The 24216-nt window shown below is 33.2% G+C and overlaps 1 protein-coding gene across 1 annotated transcript in view; it reads right to left on the bottom strand.

Annotated features, from left to right (window-relative positions):
• Positions 1 to 12825: 12825 nt before the first annotated feature.
• Positions 12826 to 24216, bottom strand: part of LOC118184790 (14-3-3 protein zeta-like) — a 28836-nt gene continuing 17445 nt past the window's right edge. The window contains exons 4-6 of the mRNA XM_035354550.2: positions 21757 to 21920; positions 18665 to 18760; positions 12826 to 14048 (exon numbers count right to left, since the gene is read on the bottom strand). Of these exons, the coding sequence (XP_035210441.1) occupies positions 13989 to 14048; positions 18665 to 18760; positions 21757 to 21920 (320 nt within the window). The 3' untranslated portion in view covers positions 12826 to 13988. The remainder of the gene's footprint in view (positions 14049 to 18664; positions 18761 to 21756; positions 21921 to 24216) is intronic.

Below are 24216 nucleotides of genomic sequence, written 5' to 3'. Positions count from 1 at the left end.
TTATTCTTGATCGCTGGCTCATTTAAACCCCACACATTACACAGCTCTTAGCTAAGTTCCGAGTTCGTAAACGTACACTTGCCCCATTAATTGCTCGGAACAGCATTCTCTCTAGTGATAATAAAATACTCATTTACAAGACCATGTTGAATCCCTACGCCTGCCCTGTCTGGGGATGTGCCTGTAAGACGCATATGCAAAAACTACAAATTGTTCAGGACATTATATTACGAGAGGCGATGGGCTGTAGATGGTTCATTAGGAACTCGGCAGTCCTTCGTGAGCTCAACATCCTTGAAATCCAAAATTATATGGCTATGTTATACGACTCATTTTTCAGGAAAATTCCTGAAGTTTATAACCCAACAATTCCTGTTCCTGACTATAACTTACATGAAAATCGAAAAAAGCCGCTTTGCGGTCTTAAGGAACTTAATTTAATTTCTTAATCTTCTGTGTCTGACTGCATTCATGTTTTGGTATTTATTGCTTCTATGTAGCTATGCTGAATCTTATGTGTGACTCACACATTTATTTACTCATAATCCACTTCTTGTATTGTATTGTATCAAACTCTATATGTAACTAGGTAATATTTTATCTCTCTGCTAGACAAATCTCATACCTTACCCACATATTGTACTATATTATTGTTATGTGACTATTAACAATCATAATCACCCATTCATCTACTATTTAAGACTTTTTAATTGTGATCAGTTTTTGTGTAACTGGCATTTATTACACGTCTTCTTTGGCTAAGTGAGTCGTGGCTTAGCAATCAATTGGCTTTCGGTTTCACATCTCTGACTACGAAGTGTCTGTATGTGAAATACTCCAGTAAGGAGTGCCATATTTTTACTTATTCATTAACTGGAGAATTTTGTTAGAAACTTTTATGGATTCGAAAATCGCTAAATTTGTGTTAAACCGGGTTAGTATCATCCGCGGGTATCCAAATGGCATCGAAAGTATTTCGCCTGAGCCGAGGATTTCATACCCCTCTTTCCGTCGTCTAGGTCGCTGGATGTCCTCGTTTGTAGTTGCTATCGGCGGGGCTCTTATGTCATATAACTATCTTTATAACGGTTAGGTGGGCAGAATCGTGTCCGACAAATATTATCTGTCTTTCCCTACTACCAAACCACTTGAGAAGACTTTCGACTCGCCTGTATTTTGAGTGTACTCATCCCGCACAGGCATCAAACATCCATACCTTCTCCGGGATTCGAACCCGGGTCCACTGGTACGGCAGTCAGCATCACAAATCCCTTTACGGACTGGGTGGCGATAAAATCCTACAGAGGAAATTTTTATTATGAAAGTATTAAATTAACTTGAGTGAATGTGAACGATCTTTAAATTAGCCTGAAAGAAACAATAGCTTGCGCATTATTGGGTATAAAAGTATACGCGTAACACTGGCCAATTTTTGCAGTTTTCTGAGTATTACTCTGCTTAAGGTACTGCGTAATTTTTTCCTAAAAACAGAATAAATAAAGTGGATGACTTTAAATGAAATTCCGCTCCAGGCAACGAATTTTTATCTTAGCAATGTTTACTCAAGCAAAAAAAAGTTAAGTACAGTGAAAGCAAAAAGATTATATTTAGTAACTAAAAAAATTCGTTGTTTAATTTAATTAAAATAGAAATGACTTGTGTTCTTGGAAAAATTTTGCCGAAAATAGAATGTTCGTTAAACCTTTGCATGTAAGAAATTTTTGTCTTTGTTCAGGAAAATAAATCTTTACTAAAATTTGATGAAAATAACGAAATACATTTAACGGTCTGTTTTCCTTTAAATACAATACATTACGCAAGAAAATACAGTTACCTTACTAGGAGTAATTTTGCCTGCAGGAGAGAGAGAGAAAGAATACCATTATCGGAATTTTTTTTTCATTATTCGAATGGGCTGTAATCCCACATAATCCCGATAACTGGATTTCTACCGATAACACTGTTCTACTGACTGACACTAAAATTTTATTCAGAGCCTTTGGTGCTTCGCCTAGCATCAAAAACGTCTTAAAAGGCATAAAAAAATTACATTTAAGTTTTAATAAATTAATTTTAAATACATGAAACTCGCAATACTTTAAACAAAGCTCAGAAACAAAGATGCGTTATTTCTTTCCTAGCGAGAAATTTGGATGCTCTTAGGCAAGAAAATTTCCTTTTACTTAATATGAAATAGACGAATGGAATACAAATTATTTGGGATAAAAAAAAGGTAGACGTGAAAAATGAGCAAGACAGCTTTAGGGCAATGTTTTCGTAATCATCAGTTGCAACTTTCTCTAAAGAGAGCGAAATTCTTTAATGGTCAAAGAACGGGTTTTGACAGATGCACGATAAGACCGTTAGCTATATATTATGCTTCCAAATTTTGGATATAAATTTACAATTTTCGATGAAGCATTTTCTTTTTGCTCAGCCATTCATTTATTACGACGGATGTTGTTTCATTTCTTGGACTCGGGTTTTATACCGCATTTTAGTCATCAGAAAATAACTTCGAAATGTCAATAACTCGATCGAGGTAGGACCAGCGCACTGGATGATCCATCCATATATTGGGATAAATGGGCAAGAATCTTTTAAAGAGAATTAGTGTTTGGCCGAAAACCAGTTTTGTGTTGAAAGTCTTCGACGGAGAGTAATGATTCAATCATTATTTTGTGGAGGAAATTAAAGCATTATTTTCACGAAATTTTGGAGGTCTTAAAAGATATCACAAGTATCTAATTTTTCAAAGAATATTAAAAAAAAATCTGCATTTTTCTTATGCAAATTTATGGAACAGTTGATTTGAGGCCGTTTATTTTCATCGGAAAACATTCAGAAGACTATAAGAAGATTTTGGATTGATGGATACATCACAGTCTAACGAGAAAACGGCGTCGCTTTGCCCTGTAGACTGGGGCTAGCACAGGCTGCTGAATTTCGTACATACCACAATTTGGGCGACGGCTGCGCAGAATGCAACCAAATGCAATTTTTTAAGGAGTTTTAAGCGAGGAAGGGACGGGCCTAGAGCTTGCCAACAAAGACCTGTACGATGCATTTCTTAAAAAGGCAGAAACCGACGATAAGTGGGTTACTGTTGACTTTCCGTCATCGAGCAAGGCAATTAGTTTGGTGTCAGCTTTATCGAAATGAGGCACCCGCAGACTTCCAGTATATTGTCTAATGAGAAGAATCTTGATTTCAAACTTCATCGGACGGCAGGGTCCAAGTGTGGCGAAAGTAACATACGGTTTCATTGGAACTCTTCTGCCATACTGACACAGTTTTAGGCAATGGCGGTTCCAAGCTTATGTATGATGCAGTCTCTGGTATTCATTAAGGCTTTTTGTGCCGGTGAAACATTGTAAGCTACCACTGTTCTGGCATTTCTGTAGCTATGTTGAATCGAATAGTTTTTCAATAGCACCATGGTCGTATCTACATAGTATGGCTACATAGTACACTTATCTGAGCTTGAGACCCTGTAGTGATCCACTAATCGGAGATTTAAAGCCTATAAATCATATTTAGGATGTCATAAGGCGTAATCTTAGACCCATGGTCACACGATTCGCTTGTGTCGAGCAAATTTATAGTCAGTTCTATAACAAGCATGAGTCCAGGATGTATTATGGCAGTTGTTCGAGCTAGAGATAAACTTATATTCTGTTGTGCTTATTGTATGTAATGTTTTGTCAAGTAAGTATAATTTTAATCTCTACTTATACATTTTTCATTAATCTTTTTAATGTTTCGCAGCCAAGCAACAAAATTATGAAGAAAGACTTGCTTTGAATAGGAACCGAATCTGAGCTCTCTTGGTCGAATGGATTACGTGCTCTTACAAAATAGTAGCTTCATAATGAGCACTTTTTCTATCTAAAGACTATGAGATTCTATGCAGAGCATAGACATAGAGTATGACTGCCGACTGAGTGCTGTTGCCAAAGAATGGCCAGTGTGTTTTACAAAACAGCAGCTACATAAAAATAATACAATAGGACTATATTATTTTAGTTTCTTATACTTTGCGCGCTTCAGATTAACTTTTAATCTTTTAAATTAATTTATTATTGACTAAATTTGATTAATTTATTGTATCTAAAATTAATTAATTTATTGTTGACTAACTAAAAAGTTTGATGATCAAGAAACAAAATTATTATACGATTACGTATCTAGCAGGAACTGAAACTGTGACTTATCTGTCAAGTTCTATCATTGCTCTATAAGACAAATTCCAACTTTCTGACTGGTATTCCATATTTAGAAACCATGCATTCTAGAAGTGTAATGTCCAACTACCTAATAAATAACTGCTATAGAATATTAGAAACTGTAGAATTCATGGAAGCCGAAAAAAGTATACTTGAGACATGTGTTTAGAAATAAAGTTATGGCAATAAACGTAAAACGCTACATTTTGCAAAAGAAGAATACTGTATATCTCCTTTACAAATACTTAGAACTAATATCTCCTTTACAAAGATCCCCTCCCTCCCCCCCAAAAAAGGGAACGATTGAATTTTAGCTATTTCTTTATCTGAGGTAGATATAAAAATTATCATAATCAGTTTCTTCTTATTTAATCTAAACAGTCAACATGATGTTAAGACATTCTCTCACCTTAAACAAGCGTTCTTGAAAAATTTAAAAAGAGTGCATTCAATCATTTCCTTAAGAAAAAAAAAAAAAAAAAAAAAAAAAAAATTAACCTTACAAATTTGATTTCAGAAATTATACAGTAGCAAGCAGCTTTTGTAAAATCAAGGGAAAATTAAAAGTCCCTTATTATTTTACAGGATTGATAAAAAGCTAAACGTTGTTGAAGTAGTTTGGTCAGACCTTAAAAGAATAAAATACAGCTTTTTCAAAATTAAAAATTCTCATGATTTTGAATCATACTTCCCCCCTTCCCACAAATTTATTTTGTACAAGAGCTTTCTATTTTTGACTACTGTTCATGCGAAAATGCTTCTGTCTATTATTAATTATTATTCATGTTTTTTTCTGTTTTTAATTATCTTTTATGAGAGAATGTCTTATACAAGAAATTCATTATCGTTTCAGCGGTAAGTTAAGTTGTGAAATTTAAATTTTACCTATTAAGATTTTTACATTATAAACAAGAGTTTTCAGAATTTCTTTTGAAAAGCACTATTTCTTAAAATAATTAATTCATAAGTAACTATGGATGCATGTTATCAGTATAAATATGCTTAAGTGCGATAAATTCGATCTTGATATATACTCGCGTATATCATTCCTATTTTCTACCAGCTTTAACATCTGAAAATTAAGAGAGAAAAATTACGCGCTGGGTATCTACCAGTTTTGAAGGCAAGGGGTGAAAGAATAACGCAGTAGATTAAATCATTCGGTTTATTTGATTATGGCAAAGCGCTCGAGGGCTATCTGTCTAAGAGGAAGGATGCTTTTGAGGAGGAATTTTTAAGGGAAACTGTATTCACGTTACAATTTAGGAAAAAATACGGAAACGCTCATGCAGCAAGCGCGTTTGCCTGGGCTTGAACCCAGTACGAACTATCACTGTTCAGCGATTTTTCCGCTCGACCGATGGTAATACATTAAAAAACAACTAAGAATAGACGTACTACTTTTACTGTATTTTATATTTCAAGGACGTCAGCTATAATTACAGTTTCCAGTACTATTCTCTTACTTATATAGTGCAGTTTTACAGTATAGATATTATTTTCTGTATGGTTATCATAAATAAAATATTTCTAAATTATATGCTGAGAAAGCTAGGGAGAAAGTTATGTGAAAGCCAGAAATATGCGAGTAAATTCGCTAACTGCATTCTGGTAGGCATATGAAATTTTGCTCCACACTTCGACGATATCCTCTTTTAAGTCCTCTAAAACAGTGAATCGACAGCATTTGATTGCACCTTGTACTAAAAATCCTGGTTTATTAAAACAATTACTGAAGTGATTAAGTCACTTTAGCCATGAATCCTGTACAAACTCATCTGACACTAAGCACACAGCCTTGAGGCACACCCTCTTCTTGTTTGAAAACTTCTGACAAAACAGAGCCAATTCTTACTTGAAAAGTTCTAGCTTCCAAAAAATTCTGAATGAAAAATGGTAAGTTGCCACGCAAGCCACTATCATGAAGATCACGAAGTATACCGTATCTCCATGCCTTATCATAAGCTTTCTCTATATCAAAGAAAATTGAGAAAAGGTGATTTCTTTTTACAAAAGCTTTACGAATAGATGTCTCCAAAAGAAGCAAGTTATCTATCCTTGATCTTCTCTTTCGAAAACCGCTTCGATAGGAGGAAATTATATTCTTTTTCTTCAAGAAATAGACTAAGCGGTTGTTTACTATTTTCTCAAACAGTTTGCATACGCAGCTAGTAAGAGAAATTTGCCGATAGTTCGAGGATTCCTTGGGTCTTTCCCTGGCTTAGCAATAGGAATCACAACAGCTCTCCTCCATGCACTGGGAAAAGTTCACTCCTTCCACACCCTATTGTAAAGACTGAGAAGGGCAGTTAGTGACTTACAGGACAAATGCTTCAGCATTTCGTAATACACGCCATCAGGACCCGGAGAAGACCTATGAGTCTGCAACAAAGCTCTCTTTATCTCCTGCATATCAAAATCTCTATTATAAGGCTCCTAGTTGGAAGAGTTGAAAGTGATGGGATTTCTCTCAGAGCGCTGCTTGATAGAAAGAAATGCGGGTGAATAATTTCTGCTAGAAGAAACGGCAGCAAAAGTCTCATCAATCGTATGTATTTATTTATTACAAAAGGAGACATCTTCTGCAGCTCGCCAGAAGGACTAGAAATATCAAGGAAACGGGGACTATTATTAGGATTATTTGCATTTGCATCTGTACGTACTTTTTAGCAGCAGATTTTTCAGAACTAGAGCTTTGAGCGACTTCGAAGTCTTTAATTAGGTAAATGTGAGAGTTGGCCATATTGAAGAAAAAAAGATTCGGGTCCGACGGCCCCACCCACCACGAAGCCCAACAAGGGAACACAGATTCCTGTGATAGGGCTAGCCAGACCTATACGCAAACTGAAGCCTCACATTCGGCTTTCCCAAAAGCAGGTACTCCCGACAGCTTATCCCCAAGCCACTGACACAAGGACTAGTGACCAGCCGATTGACACCCGTGAGGACGACTAAGGTGCCTCCCGTTTAGCTGAAGCAGAGGCCAAAGCAACGTGTTGGGGACAGTACTTCGCCCCCCCCAACTATCAGGACCCTCCTTTCCAGCAACACGGGTCTCCACGCACGGCAAACATGTGGGCAGTTTTCTTGCCACTCGAAAACTTGAGACAAGGGCTGTTTCAGTTTCTTATGACAAGCCCCAACCTCCGGCCCACCAGCGGCCGAGCGTTAAAAGCCGCTGAACACTGGTAGTTCGTTCCGGGGTTCGAGTCCCGGCGAACGGGCTGGCTGCATGGGCGTTTTCGTGGTTTTCCCCATGTGTAACGTGGATACGAGCCAGTTTCCCTTAAAAAGACCACGGGGCATCCCTCCCTTTTCAGAGATATATAATGTAGAAAATTGTTCAAAACAGTCAACAGGAAATTTTATTATAGTGTTTCAAGAGTTTGCAGCAATAGCCCCTTTAGGAATGCTCCTGTTCTGAAGACTTTAAAGCTCTTGATCCATTTAAGTGCACAAAGCAATAATAATAAAGTGTTGGACTGCAGTTATGAAAGCAATGTTTTCTGCTTAAAATCTAGAGACTGCTTTGAGGGGAAAAAAAACGTTAAAAAGAAGTTACTGAATGAAAAAAAAAATATTTCAGCCATTATGTTTTACATAATATTTTCATTTTCAGGGAGATCACAGACTGTATGTGGAAGGAGAATGCAAATCTACCTTCTAAATGATAATAAACACTAGAGCTAGTATGCTATTTTAGATGTATGAAAAAATGAGCACTTTCTGTATATAACCCTATCCCATTATGGAAAAATTCACTTTTCTGCTGTACTTCCACAATTCTCGATGCTAGATTGCAAACATATGCCACTGCATGCAAAAGATACCATTAAGATTCAATTTGTAGTTACAAGCCAGAAATGCAATATAGGATTGACAGCGTCCTTATTTACTCAAAAATTACTAAATGCCAAAATGATCCCTTTTAAACTATGCAACTTATCAAACCGGCCTATTGTTCAGTGGCATTCAAATATTCAATAGGGTTTTGGAATAATTGCCATAAAGTATGTCTCATACATCTGGATAACATAATAGCCAGAAGAACTCTTGAAAAGCATCTAGAAAATAGGAAAATGCTACAGAAACTGAGACAAAATTTAAAACTGAACCCTTCCAAGTTAAAAAAAATTTTGTTAATGACCTCAGTCATGACCACAAAAGATGCATACAAATTCTAAGTAAAATCAAAGCCATTTATTACAGGTGCTGTCAAAATGTTCATCTTGTAATCTGCACCTATATTGACCAAGTCTAGCTCCAACATTTTCAGCACCCTATATAAAATAAACACACTAAAATTCCAACAAATTATACCTTTATGTAGTTGTTGCTGATAAGGACAACTTAGTTGGCATCCTAGGTTGCTGCCCCTGATCATTCAAAAACTACAAACATAAGTGACAGGCCGTGTGCTCTGAAGACAAGAAAAAAAAAGCTTTACAGATTAAAATATGATTTGGCAAGAAATGTCTGGATTTAGCAAAACAAAACTGTAACTGACTCCAAGATTAAACAGCTAACTCAATTTTTGACCACCCATGGGAATATTTCAGATGGCAACTCATTTTCAGAGCTTAACAGTCTTATGGCGACTATTTTGGTATTGCGAAAACACACTATAGAAGTACATATATATTTCTTATGAGATGAGGCAAAAGCAAATGCCGGAGAGATTCAAACCTTGTGACGTATGAGGAATTACACCGGCTAGCAAATATAAACATGAGGGCAACTACAAGATAGGATTATTTTAAAGAACTGCCTTAAATGTTCCTGGTTCAATATCATGAACAACTAACAGTAAAAACTACATCTTTAAAATGGCAGATGTTTATCGAATAACTAATAAAAAAGCTTCACATATCACAAAGTTCTCATGTATAACTGGATTTTCTAGTTTGAAGCACCCATTACTCACTCACTTCTCAGGCTGAAACTTTCTTTTATTGTATTTAACATGTTCACCACCATTGTAGATATACAAAGCTTCAACAGAAGTCACTCTAATTTAAGCAAACGATTTCATATAGGTTGACAATGCATCTCTCCAAATTAAATTTTCTAATGCAACAAATTCTTGTATTGAAATTTCTGTACTTGATGCATTTTAGTAATCAAATATTCAGAATCATCTGTGTTATGGACAATCTTCTTTACCTGAGACACTGAATCAACTAATTAACCTTGTCCAATAGCCTTCCAATTATCCTGCAAGTTCTTTACCTGTCAATGGTCTTTTACATTCTCATCTTGCTCACTTAGGAAGGCTGTGTAAATTGCCATTTACTTTGCTCATGCTACATGGAAACACTAAAAGCTGGCACTTCCATGCCTATACTACACAAGCACAGACCTAAGATAATGCCCAGAAACATGAAAACAAAGTTAACATATACTTCAGACCCTGCAGGCACAAGATTGGTAACCAACCCTACATCACGCACCAGCATGTAATCAATACCAAATTTCTTAGTCTAGAGAAAACTTCTCAGCACCTACAATTAGAAAGCATGTAGAAATGTTTAATCACCCAATTCTAGATTTATTTTAATTAAACTGATACTGGATAGTAAATAGTGCTGAAATTTTATCCCTTCTAGTTTACAAGAACACTTTCCTCAAACGTATCAGATTTACATCATCCCAAATAAGGTTTGGTATGACAATCTAACATGAACACTAGATGAACACCAGAAAAGTTTCCTTTGCCTTAACAGCATTTAGAAGACCTTCAGATACATTTCAGAAATTTACCACTTAGAGGACGTTTACCAAGTCATTTCGCTAGGAAAGCGAACTGAAACATACTGAAGTAATGATTAACAGAAAGAACAAAAATTTTTGAACCTATTTAATGTCTACAACATAAAAAAGCTTCTGGCATTAAAATTTCAGATTCTAGATTAACTTGTTCTAAGGATTTAAAGGTAACATAGAATTAAATTTAAACTTCATTCCACTATGATGACTTTAAATACAAGTTAACTAGAAAATTTCACATACCTTATTCACAAATTATGTTAAATTTCCATTCAGTAAAGCTGAAATTTTTTCCTTCTAGCCACATTTTAGTTAAAAAAAAATAAGCACCTATACGCACATTTTAATAAAAAATAAGCACATGTCTAATTACACTATACACAACTGCATAACCTTATAAGAATAATTACACTTGTAATTTAAAACATGAGAAATTCAATATTTGTTAAGAGAGAATGAGTATTACTCAATCATGGAAAACATTTTTTTTTAAATAAGTTCAATTTACAGAACTAGTTTACAATGAGAGAAGAAAAAAAACTATGCAGAACTAAATTATATTACAAAATTTAATGATGAAATTTCAGTTTGAAATAGAGAAAATAAATACAATTAATTTTTCCACTCATATTAATATTTAAATAATTTAACTTAAAATTTTCATTGTATAACAGATATTGCAAGCAAAGTAGTATAAGTAAAAAAGGAACATTTCTGAAATCAGAAGGCTGAAAATTGCTTCATGTAGTCATCCTGTACCAGTTAAAGCTTAATTATTCTCGGAAATTGAAGAATATCTGAAAAATGCGGATATAGTCGAGCGTAACTGGAAAAAGAGGAGGGGGGTTAGATTGTAGCTGTTCTTTAGATTTTTCAGCTAAATAATGCTTTTGACATTTCAATATGTACATCATATAAAAATAGCCCAATGGAACTAAAAAATAACCTGCTTAGCAAGCACAGTAAAACTTTTATCTCTGCAATATATCGCAAATGTTATTGCACAATACGTGTGCCTTAATTCTTCCGCATGTGATGTTATGCAATCGGAATAAACAGCTGTCGGTATTCAGAGAACAAATAATTAAATCAAGGAAAAGAGACGTACCAATCTGGGGTGTTTTTCGTTCTAATTTTGAACAGACTGCGTTAAATTTCCGGAATAGAATCATTCTGCACTTGGGTTGGTAGACCAAAGAACTTTTAATCCTACTCAATTCAAATTGGGAAGTGACAAAAAAAAAAAAAAAAAAAAAGTCCGTTGCTTGCTTTGCTGCAAACTGTAACAGTTTTAATATTCGAGATTTTGCAGAGAAAGAGGACCTCCCAAATTCCGTACTGTATAATATGCATTGGCAAACAAAAAAGGAAATTATTTTGACTATCGATTACTTTATTTAAGCCATTCCGAATATTATTCCTTAGAAAGCTAATTGTGTTAAAACACACTTACCCATTTTTAAAGTTTATCTATACTTCAGCAGTTACTGCAAATACATTATTATAAATATTTATACATATGCTCATAATATAAGCATAATGATCATAATAAACGCAAATGTGAACTGACCACGCGGAACGAGAATGCAAGTTATTAAAATCTTGATAGAAATTAAAACATGTGTAGTCTTTGGTGGGAGGAAAATAATATGAAATGTAAAAAAATTTTCTACCGCTTTCGCAATTCTTTGACCAATAGAACGTGCACCTATCTGGACTCGCGCACACGAAAGGTTACATTAATGCAGAGAAAGAGGCGAAAAGCTATTTCCGGGAGTTTGATTCACCATCTTAACATTCCACATAAGGAAAAGTTGTTTTAGTTTTGGCTTCGGTACAAAGAAAAAGGCTAACGAGTTCAGAATGCACAATGGTCTGTATTCTGAACTCAATAGCCTTCAAATACTTAATACACAATAATGCTTTAAGACACAAAAATCCTTGCTTTTAACACGTCACTCGTGTATCTTGTATCATAATTATGTAAAAGAAGTCTAATTATACCATTACATGTTTATAGAATACGTCAACAGAAATGAATGAAATATCATAGAGGACAATCCTAATGCTTTATCCCTTAAATGGTCTTGCTGCTTTATTCCTTAAATACAGCTCAGTATTTGTATGTACCGAATACTCTCAAAATTTCAGGAAAAGTTAAATTTTTTTAATAAAAGTGTAACAATAATAGAACATACTTGTAATATACATTGATTTCTGTATATATAATTTCCAGCTTCACTGATGTATATATCTTTTAATTAGAAATTTTGCATTTTAACTATCAACAGTAAGAATTGAAATTTTCTGTTTAAAATATATAAATAGCATACGTCAGAATCCAGAGATTTTAATTAAAAGCAAACACAATAGGAATTTCACATGTTAGGTGCTTGACACAAAGTAAACATTTCAGTCTTAAGGGCTCAAAAGTAATTCTCAATACACTGGACAAAGAAGATTTAAAAAGTTTAAATGTAAAAACAGTTTGAATTACTTTTGACAAATGTTTTACAACTACTCCAGCACAGACGTGCAGCCCTATTATGTTATTTGTTCTTTAAGATACATGAAACATTTTTCATAATTTGGTATTTTTCAAATATCTTTGAACATTTCCATTTTAATCCATAATACATCGAGTAAATTTTACATTTAGATAAAAATGCTACCCAAATAAGAAAATTATTATTTGTTTAAATCTAAATTAAAACTTAATATTTTGATGAAATTTTTTTGGAATAATAACACACAAGAAAGTAAGAACTAAAATATTTAAAAACTTGGATTGACTGAACACGGCTTCAAAACCACAATGAAATGTACACAAAGCAAAATTTCTGTTCATTTTTATTAACATTCATAATCACAGAATAACAAAAATTTAATGTTCTGAAGTGCAATAAATATCATGAACAATTTAATAATAATTTGCTACATTTCACGGCAAAAAGGACAATACAATTTGATTGAAACATTTCAAATAACTAAAACGAGGTATAAAGTTTTAAGATTTATAAAAACAAATTTGCTGAAACATGAAAACTGACAAAAACTCACATACAAACATTTCAGATTGTAAAAAATGTATTAACAGGAAATATCTAGTGCATAGATGTTAAACATTTTTTCATGCAGCATTTTTATATTATACAAAAAAAGACAACAATGTTAAAAATTCTGTGCATCAATTAATAAGACTAGTTGAGCTGTATTCAGTTATTGCCAAAATTTACATTTCTACATAAATATCACAATATAAAATTCAAATGTATAAATTTCAAAAACAAAACTCTCAAAACTTAAGTCTGTATATAATGGTAATAGCTAATGCATTCCATTATCAACAGTTTAAGTCCAACAGAAGATACAGATATGCTTTTTAATATTAAGTACTCAAAAGTTAACACTGAATGATCAATATCAGCATCAACTGTTAGACTTAAAAAAAAAAAAAAAGATAAATTCTGCTTGAAAAGCAACAAAACAGTAAAATTTCAGTATCAAATTAGTCGAGTAGTTTTTCTCTTCATTCATGTGTGCTATAGTAATATATGAGCCTCAGCACACAAAAAATATCTAGTGAAGGAAAAGTCATCTCATTCAGAAGTATGAAAAAATAAGTTTGTAGCTTCAGATAACTAGTTCCTAATCAGACTATTATCTAGACATTTTTGGCCTAGGGCTACTCCTAAAATCGAAATGAGCATGCAAAGCTAGATTGATGAGCCCTTGATGAGGCACTGCTTTGCTGAAATGCACTTTAGATTCAAATGTCAACACTTTCCATGTTGTTAACTGTATACAGACTTAAAGAGGGGAAAAAATCAAACTACTATTTGATGAGTAGTAAAGCATAATGTTAATGATGAAACTCACTTCCATGCAAACTGAAAAATCTTCAGCCTGATTCCATACTTCAAAACAGCATATCAAACATAAAAAGCAATGGCTGCTTTGGAATACACAACCAAAATGAGGAATGAGAAAAGCGATTTAATTATCAGCATTCTCTTGCTGTTCACCATCTTCTGCTTGAGTATCAGATGTCCAAAGCTGAAAATAAAATAACACATTTTAATGTTATGATTCAAACACAATTGTACATATCAAAGTAATCACATAAACCCAAATTTATAATTTATTAATCCATAAAAACTCCTTAACATAGTCTTCTGCTATAATAGTAAGCAAAATACCTTCAACCCCAAAAAAGGGACTGATGACAAATTGCTGTTTTGTTCAAAAAATTATGCAAAACATACGAAATAGATTTTAAAACTATAATCTATTTTGCTTTTTATTATGTTATCAGGGCAAAGTACCTGTAGTAAGTTTTGGCTGTAAGGAGGGACTCTCCATGTTAAAGGATTTTTCCGTTCTGAGGAAAATCATAAAAACATAATACAGCTAATCAATATCACATGTGTTCTTACTTATTCTGGGTTAACAACAACTATTCATATTAAGCATTTCAAATTAAAAAAATGTCTTGAACAAAAAATTAAAATGCTCAGGGTGATTACAAAAATAACACAGCTAACAAGATGCGGGCTTACATATGCATACAATATTACGGGTTACAATGGAATTTCTAAGAATTTAAAATAGCACTTAATGTTTCACTGATAATGAACATTCAAAAAAGAGCTTTTTTCATTTGATACATTATTATAAACACATTTAAAAACTATTTTTTTTTAACTTTGCATACGGAGTTTATAATTTCACATGTATATGAAACAAAAAATAAGCAGTTATTTAGAAAAAGGCAAAGTATCTAATAAATATAAAATTTTTATATTCAGCACAGTCAACCATAATAATACTTGCATGAACCCATTTCTTATACAGCAAGCTAAAATGCTTTAAATACCTCATAATGAGCTGCATATGTCAATTAAAATGACAAACTGGTAAAATTTATGTACTAAAAAACTGCAACTGTTGTCAAGCACATCAATAGCTAAGACATTTCCTTTTCTTATGTACTTTTTCCAACAACATATTAATTTAATCTTGTTATGAAGCTTCTATCGCTAACATAGTACATTGATTGTATTGAGAACAAGAATCTGCATGCAGATTGGATTGGATTATTTAATTATGGCAAAGCACATGAGGGCTATCTGCCAAAGGGAGGGATGCCTTTGTGGAGGACTTTCTAAGGGACACTGGCTCGTATACCCGTTACACATGGGGAAAACCACAAAAACACCCATGCAGCCAGCCCGTTTGAGGGTTTTCGAACCTCGGACCAAACTACCAGTGTTCAGCGTCTTTACTGCTCGGCCGCCCACAAATGGGAGATAAAGAATATTGATTTTTAATACAAGAGAAATCTACACATAAAACAATCTGATAAAACATACCCTGCATAGTAAAAAATCATAAGTCATTAATCTGAAAGGACATGCAAAAAGTATATCTCCTGATATGTAATTTCAAAATAAAAACTTTCAAATAATTACACATTTAAAATCAGTGTGCCATAGCCAGTATATTATAGCTCATTTCACCAACACAAATGGAAATTTGTGATGCTGGGAGCAGCAAGATTTAACACAGGTGCTAATTTTGCAAGCAAGCAATCGTTATATCATATGTTAGCCTCAAAATAACTGACTCTACATATACAAATACTTTTATTATTCATTTGTATAACAGGTCTTATAAAAGCTATAGATGGAAGGTCAGGCGAGGTGCAGGAAGAGTTACTAAGATGTTTGGTCACACAGTAGCTGCTTAATAAATGCAGATACACATCTACGAGATTTTAGTTTACAGTACAGTCATTGTATTGAAAACATAAATTAGCTTTGAAATCTTACTTGTACCAAAAATTGTAATATGTCTACCATCTCTGAATTACACATTTAGTGAACTATGAAAATATCTGTATACATCTGCCAAATAACACCAAAACAAACAGACCCAATTTCGATTCCGGCAGACCAGTGACTTCCAAAGACTTTTTGTTTGCCCTGGTATATCAAAATTTTATTACAGCCCCAAAATCAGACCATAGGTCTATGTAACAGTTAGAATGTAAATTCGATACAATTATGATTATATTTTGAAGGCATTTTTGAAATTCAAAAACAATTTGCATGAAAATGTATTAATCAAATACACATTTTGAAATATAGCACTGCATAAAAGACTTTTCAATTAGCAGCATGAATAACTTTTCCTCAAAGTTCAGCCTTTGAAATTTTAGAATAAAAAACTAGATGCACAGCCTCATTTTCTGTTCAACATTCATTTTTCTTATGGTATATCCTTTTTACTCATAAGCAACCAAAAATCCAGTTTGTACAAACATTTTTTAATTATATTCCATAGTCAATTTCTCATTTTAGCTTTAATATATCACTGCAAGACAGTTTAGTAAAATTTTTTACAGAAATAAATTCAGAGAAGGCTATAGTTCAGAAAGTGCATTACTTTTACTGGTTTGTTAGTATCTCTCTTTTTTTTTTCTACTTTGGCACCAGCACATTAATGGCGCACTACTAAAGCCACATACACAGAGCATCATGCACCTGAAACTATTTTGGCACAGTGTAAAGAGTGATGATCTAAGCAGATGTTTCAATAAGTCTTTTCTGCTCATGATGTGACATAATTTTCCCCCAGAGAGCTATACTAAGAATGGAGAACTTAAAGGTTTATTTTTGTCACAGTATGCTCTCTTATTTTACAAAAGGGAAAAATAATAGAAAATGCCGATGACACAGTTTGAAGGTGATTTGTGAAGTTGAAGTGTGGAAATTTCAGCCTCAAATACGATGACGCCTCTGGACAACCACCTTTTGATAAAGAAACTATTAAAAGATACTTTTGTTGAAAATACACACTACGCAGTTCAGTAACTATTAGAGAAACCCAAATATCTCTCCCCCCAAAATACAATATACGATAATCTGAAGTATGGGTATTTAAGCCACAATGATATATGGGTATCCCAGACTGCCACATGGTGATTTTAGAAAGAAAATATGCTCCACCTCACATTTTGATGAATTTGAAAGATATCTGAGTACAGATGAGATCTTTTGTGCCAACCCCACATTCAAAAGTGATTTTTTTTTTTTTTTTAAATCAAGGATACAGCAAACTTTCATGATAGCTGAATCAACAGCAATTCAAAGTAGAATGAAACCTCCCCCCCTTTTTTGCGCATTATTAGAGAGGTTGTTTTCAAAACAACCCTACAAGCAAGTGAAAGACTGAACTATCAATTGCTTAGTTCTAAAGCAGATTATTCATAATACTAGTTTGAATACTTTCATAGAATTACATTATTTGTGATGTATTTTAAATGTAAACATGAAACAATATTAAATGTGCAAATAAAAGGGACTGTACATTCATTATGTGCAGTATGAATGAAATAAGTGATAAAAATAAATACTGAAATAGCTCTAAGTAATCTAAATATATGCTCATATTACCAAATGAGGATTGCAAACTGAATTATTCAATGAAGTATACTTCGGTGAAATAGTATGTTCTGATTAAATTTCTATGGGAAATACATTTAAACATTTTTGGATAAAGTATAACAGGTTCTATTTCTGAAGTCAAACAACATTTTATATTATGGAACAGTTAAAAATATATAGTATACCAACAGAACGACACATTTCCCTGAAATTCATTACATAACATTTTGGATATATATTTACATATATCCATCTTTATAAAAATTTTGACAGTTGGTACTCTGAATGGAATATGCCTCTTTCCCTAATATCAACTTCTTAAGAAGAATGTTTATTCAAATTGCTATTATTCAGCAAAGGCACTCACTACAATCACAAGCATCATCTAAGATTTGAGCATGGAAATCACCCTTTACTAATCATCACAGCATCCCAGAAAACAATGCATTGATTAGCTGTGACTTTCTAGTAACTTTTACCTTATTAGGAGAGCAGCATTTCATAACTGCAATAAAGTTGAAATTCACCTACTGCTTCAGCTTTATTTTGCAGATAATTTTTTCAATGTTTTATCAAACTATATTAGTATTTATCAGCAATTTATACACTAAAATCATAAATGTGGTAGACATCTTCATCATCTAGGTAATGTGAAATATAGAAAGGATAATACCGCTTGATGGGGGAAAAAAGAGAGGGAAAAGCAGACCTATTTATGAATGCTGCCCTTAACTGAATTAAATTACTGTACTTCTTTACTAAACAGATGTTATGCTGGCATTAAGGTGGAAAGTATATTTACTTAAACACTTTTTTTTTTAATACTTAAAATCTTATTACAATGGAGACTTGTACATGAGATTCAGGCTTTATTCACCCCCCCCAAAAAAAACACGTTAAATTTCATACTGGTATAATCAAATTTTAGCTATATTACATTTCATAACATTTTAGTATAAAGATTGTATCACAGAAAACCAAGTTGTTGAAGAATCCAAAAATGCATACAAAATTTCTAATGGCTATAAAGAACTAAAAGCTTATAAAAAATTATAAAACCAAATTATAGTCTCACAGAAAATAATGTTGTTGAACAATCCAAGCACGAATACAGATTTTTCAAAAACTAAATTACAGTTCATGAAATACAAATATATAAAAATATGGACAGTTTTTAAAAAGGTCACTTAAAACTACTTCATGATGAATGTACAAAACACTTACTGTTAAATTATCCCTAAGTAGCTGCATTATTAAGGTACTGTCTTTGTATGAATCTTCATTTAATGTATCTAACTCAGCTATTGCATCATCAAATGCCTATCAAAACAGATTCAGATACTGTTAAATTGACAATAAAGAAATCAGTTATGTACTTAACCTTTTAACTGTCAAGTTATTTTGATGATTTGGGTGCACAAATTGTCAATTTTGTTTTATTTCAAAAATGAAATGTTAGTCTCGCAGTCAAAAAAATCAAAAAAATGCTGAGCACTTTGAACTTTAACCTCTATCCTTTGAAACCTTCAGTAAAATGCTGCCATCTGTTGAACTGAAGCCGAAATAAACTTCTCATGATATATATTCGGGTATGACAATACGATGCACTCAAAAAAAATTAGCCCAAGTATATGACAGTTAAAAGGTTAAAACAGGAACATCATTAAAATTCTAACATCTAAAATTTAGTGCACTATACTTCATTGGTCAAGAAATTCAAGAAATCAGTTGTAACATTTATTTGTTATTAATAAAGATAATCCCTGAAGAATTTACAAAAATTACATTCATTCAGGAAACTATCATTTTTCAAAATTTAAAAAGATAACTAATTACCTGGAATCCCTATTTAAAATCTCTGACATGTAAAATATTTTTTATTTTTGACCCTTATCGAAATTTTTTTTATTGAATAACTTAGTTATACTAGAAAAAGTTCCAATTCCCAAATTTGTATACATACATATGAAACCTACCCCCCCAAAACAGATTTCACCAATTCATTACGATCCAGTATAAGAAAGATTTCTTTTGCGTTTCCCAGTATAAAAAAGGAAAATTAACAATTGCAAAAAACATAAATTTCAAATTTTACCTCATAAAGCATAGGAGTTTTTGTATGATTAAAGCATGATCTTTTTATGAATAATTCTCACTGTAAAAAATTCCAATCCATTGATTTGACTTTGAATATTATAATTGCCCTTTTGGCAATGAAATGCTTTGATTGTCATGCCTAGGTCTGAAGTTCTGTTTTGTAGAGAAAATCCTGAATGATTTCACAACACTGTAAACTCTTTATCTCTCAATAAAGCATATCTCCATTTGCCATTTCACCTTTTTCAGTTGCATTTTCCTCAGGCTTCCCACTAAACTATAATTGTACAACATAAATCAAAATTATGATTCTCTTTTGTTATATCACAATAAGACTTGTGAAACAGTTTAACAGTTCAATGCACATAGAGCAACGCTGAGAGCTGAAATTTATTTTAAAAGTTGAGCAATGTTATCCAATCTCATGCGTGCATAGGGAAAGCAGTGCAGCTCATTCCTGCACAATGCAAGCAAGCTGATTACTTTACTGCAAAACAGTGTATCAGATTTATGTCAAAAGAATTATGGGAAAAGTAATAAGATTCCACTAATATTGTAATATGGTTTTATACAGTATCTGCCCTCCTCTTCAAATTTAAAAATTACTGATCTAATTCAAAATAATAAGAGATGTATACGTTTCTTCACCTGAAGTTTGTACATTTCAGACATCGCTTATTAATGAGGGTACATCAGCAAAAATTACAGAAAAAGAGATATAATAATAAATGCAAAAACTAAAACTAAATGCATAATTTTGTTAAAACATTAGTGAGATAATACTGTTTAATGACCTTCCAAGATCACATAATTGGAGCACAACTAACTTCAAGCCATTTCAATGTTAGAACTGTTTTGCATGCTGTTTTGAGCTTAACTGTCATATTTCAGTCCATGTTAGGAATTTTATTATTTTTCCCTCAGTCAAATTAACCATATCAACAGTGCCTGCTTCAAATTTTGCAGTTGGTATTGCAAAAAAGAGGAAGAAAATCATAGAATTCACACACTTCTATAACTGATGAAAATACCAAACTATATGAAATAAAAATGGAGACAGAAAATTTTCAAAAATACTGATCTCACCGACTAGATGAATATGCAAAAATATGATAGAAAATGAAACAAATAGCACAGATGATTCTGCCTTGACAAAGAAGTTAAAAGAAATGGTTACATGTAAACCAGTTCTGATGTATGAAAAGAATAGATTAATCTTGGAGGTTATGTGCATGCTTCTATAAATCAGGAAGAAAATGGTAGTAAAGCTATTTGAGCTCAAATTTGACAAAAGAGCTGAGAAAAATGGGTTAATTTGGGGGAACTATTCTGCAGGGAATCAAGATTGAATTGTCTGTTTTCCTTATGAGATTTCTTTAACCGTTCAGGATTGGAGTTTACTGTACATCAAGAGGTCATTCAGAAGTTCCTTAACAAGGGGCAAACATTATCCGGGGCTGCTTCCTAGCTATGGTACAGGGCCTCTTGTACCTGTGCGTGGTTTTGACAAATTCTGAAAAATATATTAAAACTATAGAAAGAATTATTACAACTAACAAATGTATGACTTGACGGACATAAGATTTTTCAGTGTCACAAATCCATAAAAGATGCAAGTGCTTTGTAGAAGCATTAAGCCTGCGTCCTCAAAATGATAAAGAAGCTCACGTGACCTCATCCCAATCAAAAATCATTCTCAGTTTTGAAAAGAAAGCTGAAAACAAAAGGAAGTCTGTCAAAAAAAAAAAAAAAAAAAAAAAAAAAAAAAAAAAAAAAAAAAAACACCTCGATTTTTAAATCTCATCAAAGTCTAATTTTATGATAATCAGGCAAAACACACACGTGAAAAATGGAAAAATAAATGCCAAAGCACATGGATAAGTTATCAAAAGCCAAACACTGACATTTCGAATTACATTTAGAATAATGTTTTGCAAACCTCATTTTCATTAAAATTATAAGCTTCATTTGACATATCCAGATTAACCCACACTTTGCAGTAATTACATTAGTAAAAAATAGGCAAAATCTTCATACTTTTTTACAAATGTAATAATAAAAAGTTGTATTGTTCAAAATTAATAAGCTTTCAGGGAGAAATTTTTAACCACATTACGTTAAGACTTAAAATAATGCACACAACAAGAATGAGAATCAAATATATGCTTAACACACAGTAAAACAGACAACATATTTAACTAAAAATGAAATTAATGTACCTGTTTAGCTAGCTGACAGGCTTTATCTGGAGATGATAGTATTTCAAAATAAAATACTGAAAAGTTTAATGCTAAACCTAATCGAATTGGATGAGTAGGTTGCATTTTACTTTTACTGATGTCAAAAGCCTCCTGGTAAGCTTTCTGAGACTCTTCAACAACACCTAGAACAACATTTATACATATTTATCACATACAGTATATATATGGATTGTGATAAACTACTAATGTATGCATGCATAATGTTTTGAATGAAAGAATGAAAATATTCATGTCAATTTCATGAACTAATACTGCAACATAATAGAACAATGTAAAACTATATCAGCATCATGGCAAAATATCAAAGTTGGTAGATGACTCATTAAAAGAAACATTAAATTCACGTTACACAAGGGATCCCCCTATACAGCCATTTCTGTAACTGAGAGCTATGCACAAATTATCAATATTTAGCAGTCTTATCCATTCAGCCATTGGTGGGGAGCAAATCATGCAATTGTTTTCTAATGCTTTATATCAGGGATCCCCAACCTTTTTGTCCCTAAGAGCACATTGAATCTGTTGAACGGTGTCTTAGGTATTTTGGGAATTTTACAGACTATTTCGAAATAGATATATCAGCTGTTTGAACAATTTTACTGGTAAGAATCCTCATAGCATGATCTAATCTGCATATTTTTTACCATTTATTCAGTGAAATAGGCATGATGAGAGAAGGAACTCCAGTGTGTTTTAACAAAAATCACAGCTTTCTGGAGACAGAAAAACTTCCATTTCCTACAAAGTTTATTATGATTGGGAAATGGTCACTATTAAATGGATAACTCCCCAGACTAAAGGAGCAGAATGGTAGAAGATGCGGTGAAACAATGGCAAGGACTCATCAAATAGAAGGTCCTTGTTTGCTGAAAAGCATGTAGTTTCTGCATTCTTGAAGATACAGATTTAGTTTAGTTGATTATGGCAAAACATTCGAGGGTTTTCTGCCTAAGGAAAGGACTTTCTAAGGGAAACTAAACAGTTTCTTAGCTTCAGAGCATTTTTAAATAGGCTGCATTTCTTTGTCTTCTTCCCATTTAGGGCAGCTTCGCGAGTATGATAGATGGTCAGCACAATTTACACATTTTGACTTTCATTACCGGTCACAGAACAATGAGCAAAAGCCAGGTTTCCAGGACATGCAGCCTCTGCATGACCAAACCACTGACACTGAGAACAGTGGGTTCAGCACGCAAGGTCTGATGGGGCAATTCAGGTACCCTGCCTTAAAGGTCTTTGGTATCTCTGAAGATAAGAACATCAGGATATGTTTTGTGTTAAGAAGTTGCCCATCCCTATGGATTTTAATTTGAGGAGTCATACATAAGTTTTGCTCAGGCAGTTCTTTCTCAGAGACAGGATGTGTTAAAAGAATTACGTGGAGACACTAATATTTTGCTCACCCATGCACTTCCGGTAGCTCCTCTGAGCCACTGACAGAAGAATCAGTGACAGCTAAGTGTCTCCGGTTTGATCTCAAGCAAGGGCCAAAGCAGCATGTTGGGGAAGTACTTCACCCTCAACTACCAAAATCTATCTTTTCAACCATATGGGTCTCCATGCACGTCAAGAGTGTAGGCAGTTTTCTCACCATGGTGAAACAGAAACAAAAGAGTTGTAACTATACCTCACAGTGAGCTCCATCCTCCATAAATGAAAACCACAATGGAGAAAGAGAGGAAAAGGTGACTGGGGGGCTCTAGGATTACGACCCCAATCACTAGCAAGATAATCTCTTGAAGGAGCTTTACCTGCTATACTTTAGCTTGGCATATTACAATGGTCTTCATCACCATGGCGGCAATATCAGGAGCTGTGCTCCTAAGGTACTTCACCCATTCTGCCTAATGACATCCTCTGCCTTGAGGTATACATAAATGGTAGAGAAAAATCATTTTTTGGAGGATAAAGATAGCCACAAACACAGTCAGATGCATCGCTTACCATAGTTCAACTCATTACAAAAGATAAGGGCACTTGAACATTAATGCAAGCACCTTGGCACAATTTGGGGATTTGTTACTAATGAAATGGCTTTAGCCTTTTCATTAGTATTAAGCTTAGGTATAACGTAGTATTAAAATAGTTATTGGATGCAAGGTGGTGATTTCGGCTACTTCATTTTAAAAAGATTGTCAAATATATCAAAAGAAAACACACTTTTCGCAATTTAACCCTTTCGACTCGACTTTTGCACGATTAAAATTTAACTATGAAAAATAGTTTAATTTAATGTTGACATGCTAAAAGAAGTGTATTATGAGTTTAAAGTTTTTAACGTTGCCTGTTTCCCAGATATCTCTTGGGGTAATATGTCCCATTGGTATATTTGTTCCCTAATCCCTTAAAAACACTGCAAGTGTAAAACCCATTTAGTGGGTTTTATTTATCCAATAGGGAATGAAATCTAATATCTGG

Source organism: Stegodyphus dumicola, chromosome X2 (genome assembly GCF_044657685.1).
Source record: "Stegodyphus dumicola isolate Sdum_Otavi_A_Nest chromosome X2, ASM4465768v1".
Taxonomy (NCBI): Eukaryota; Metazoa; Arthropoda; class Arachnida; order Araneae; family Eresidae; genus Stegodyphus; species Stegodyphus dumicola.
The sequence above is the reverse complement of the archived record's forward strand: the minus strand, read 5'-3'. Positions and strand labels throughout refer to the sequence as shown.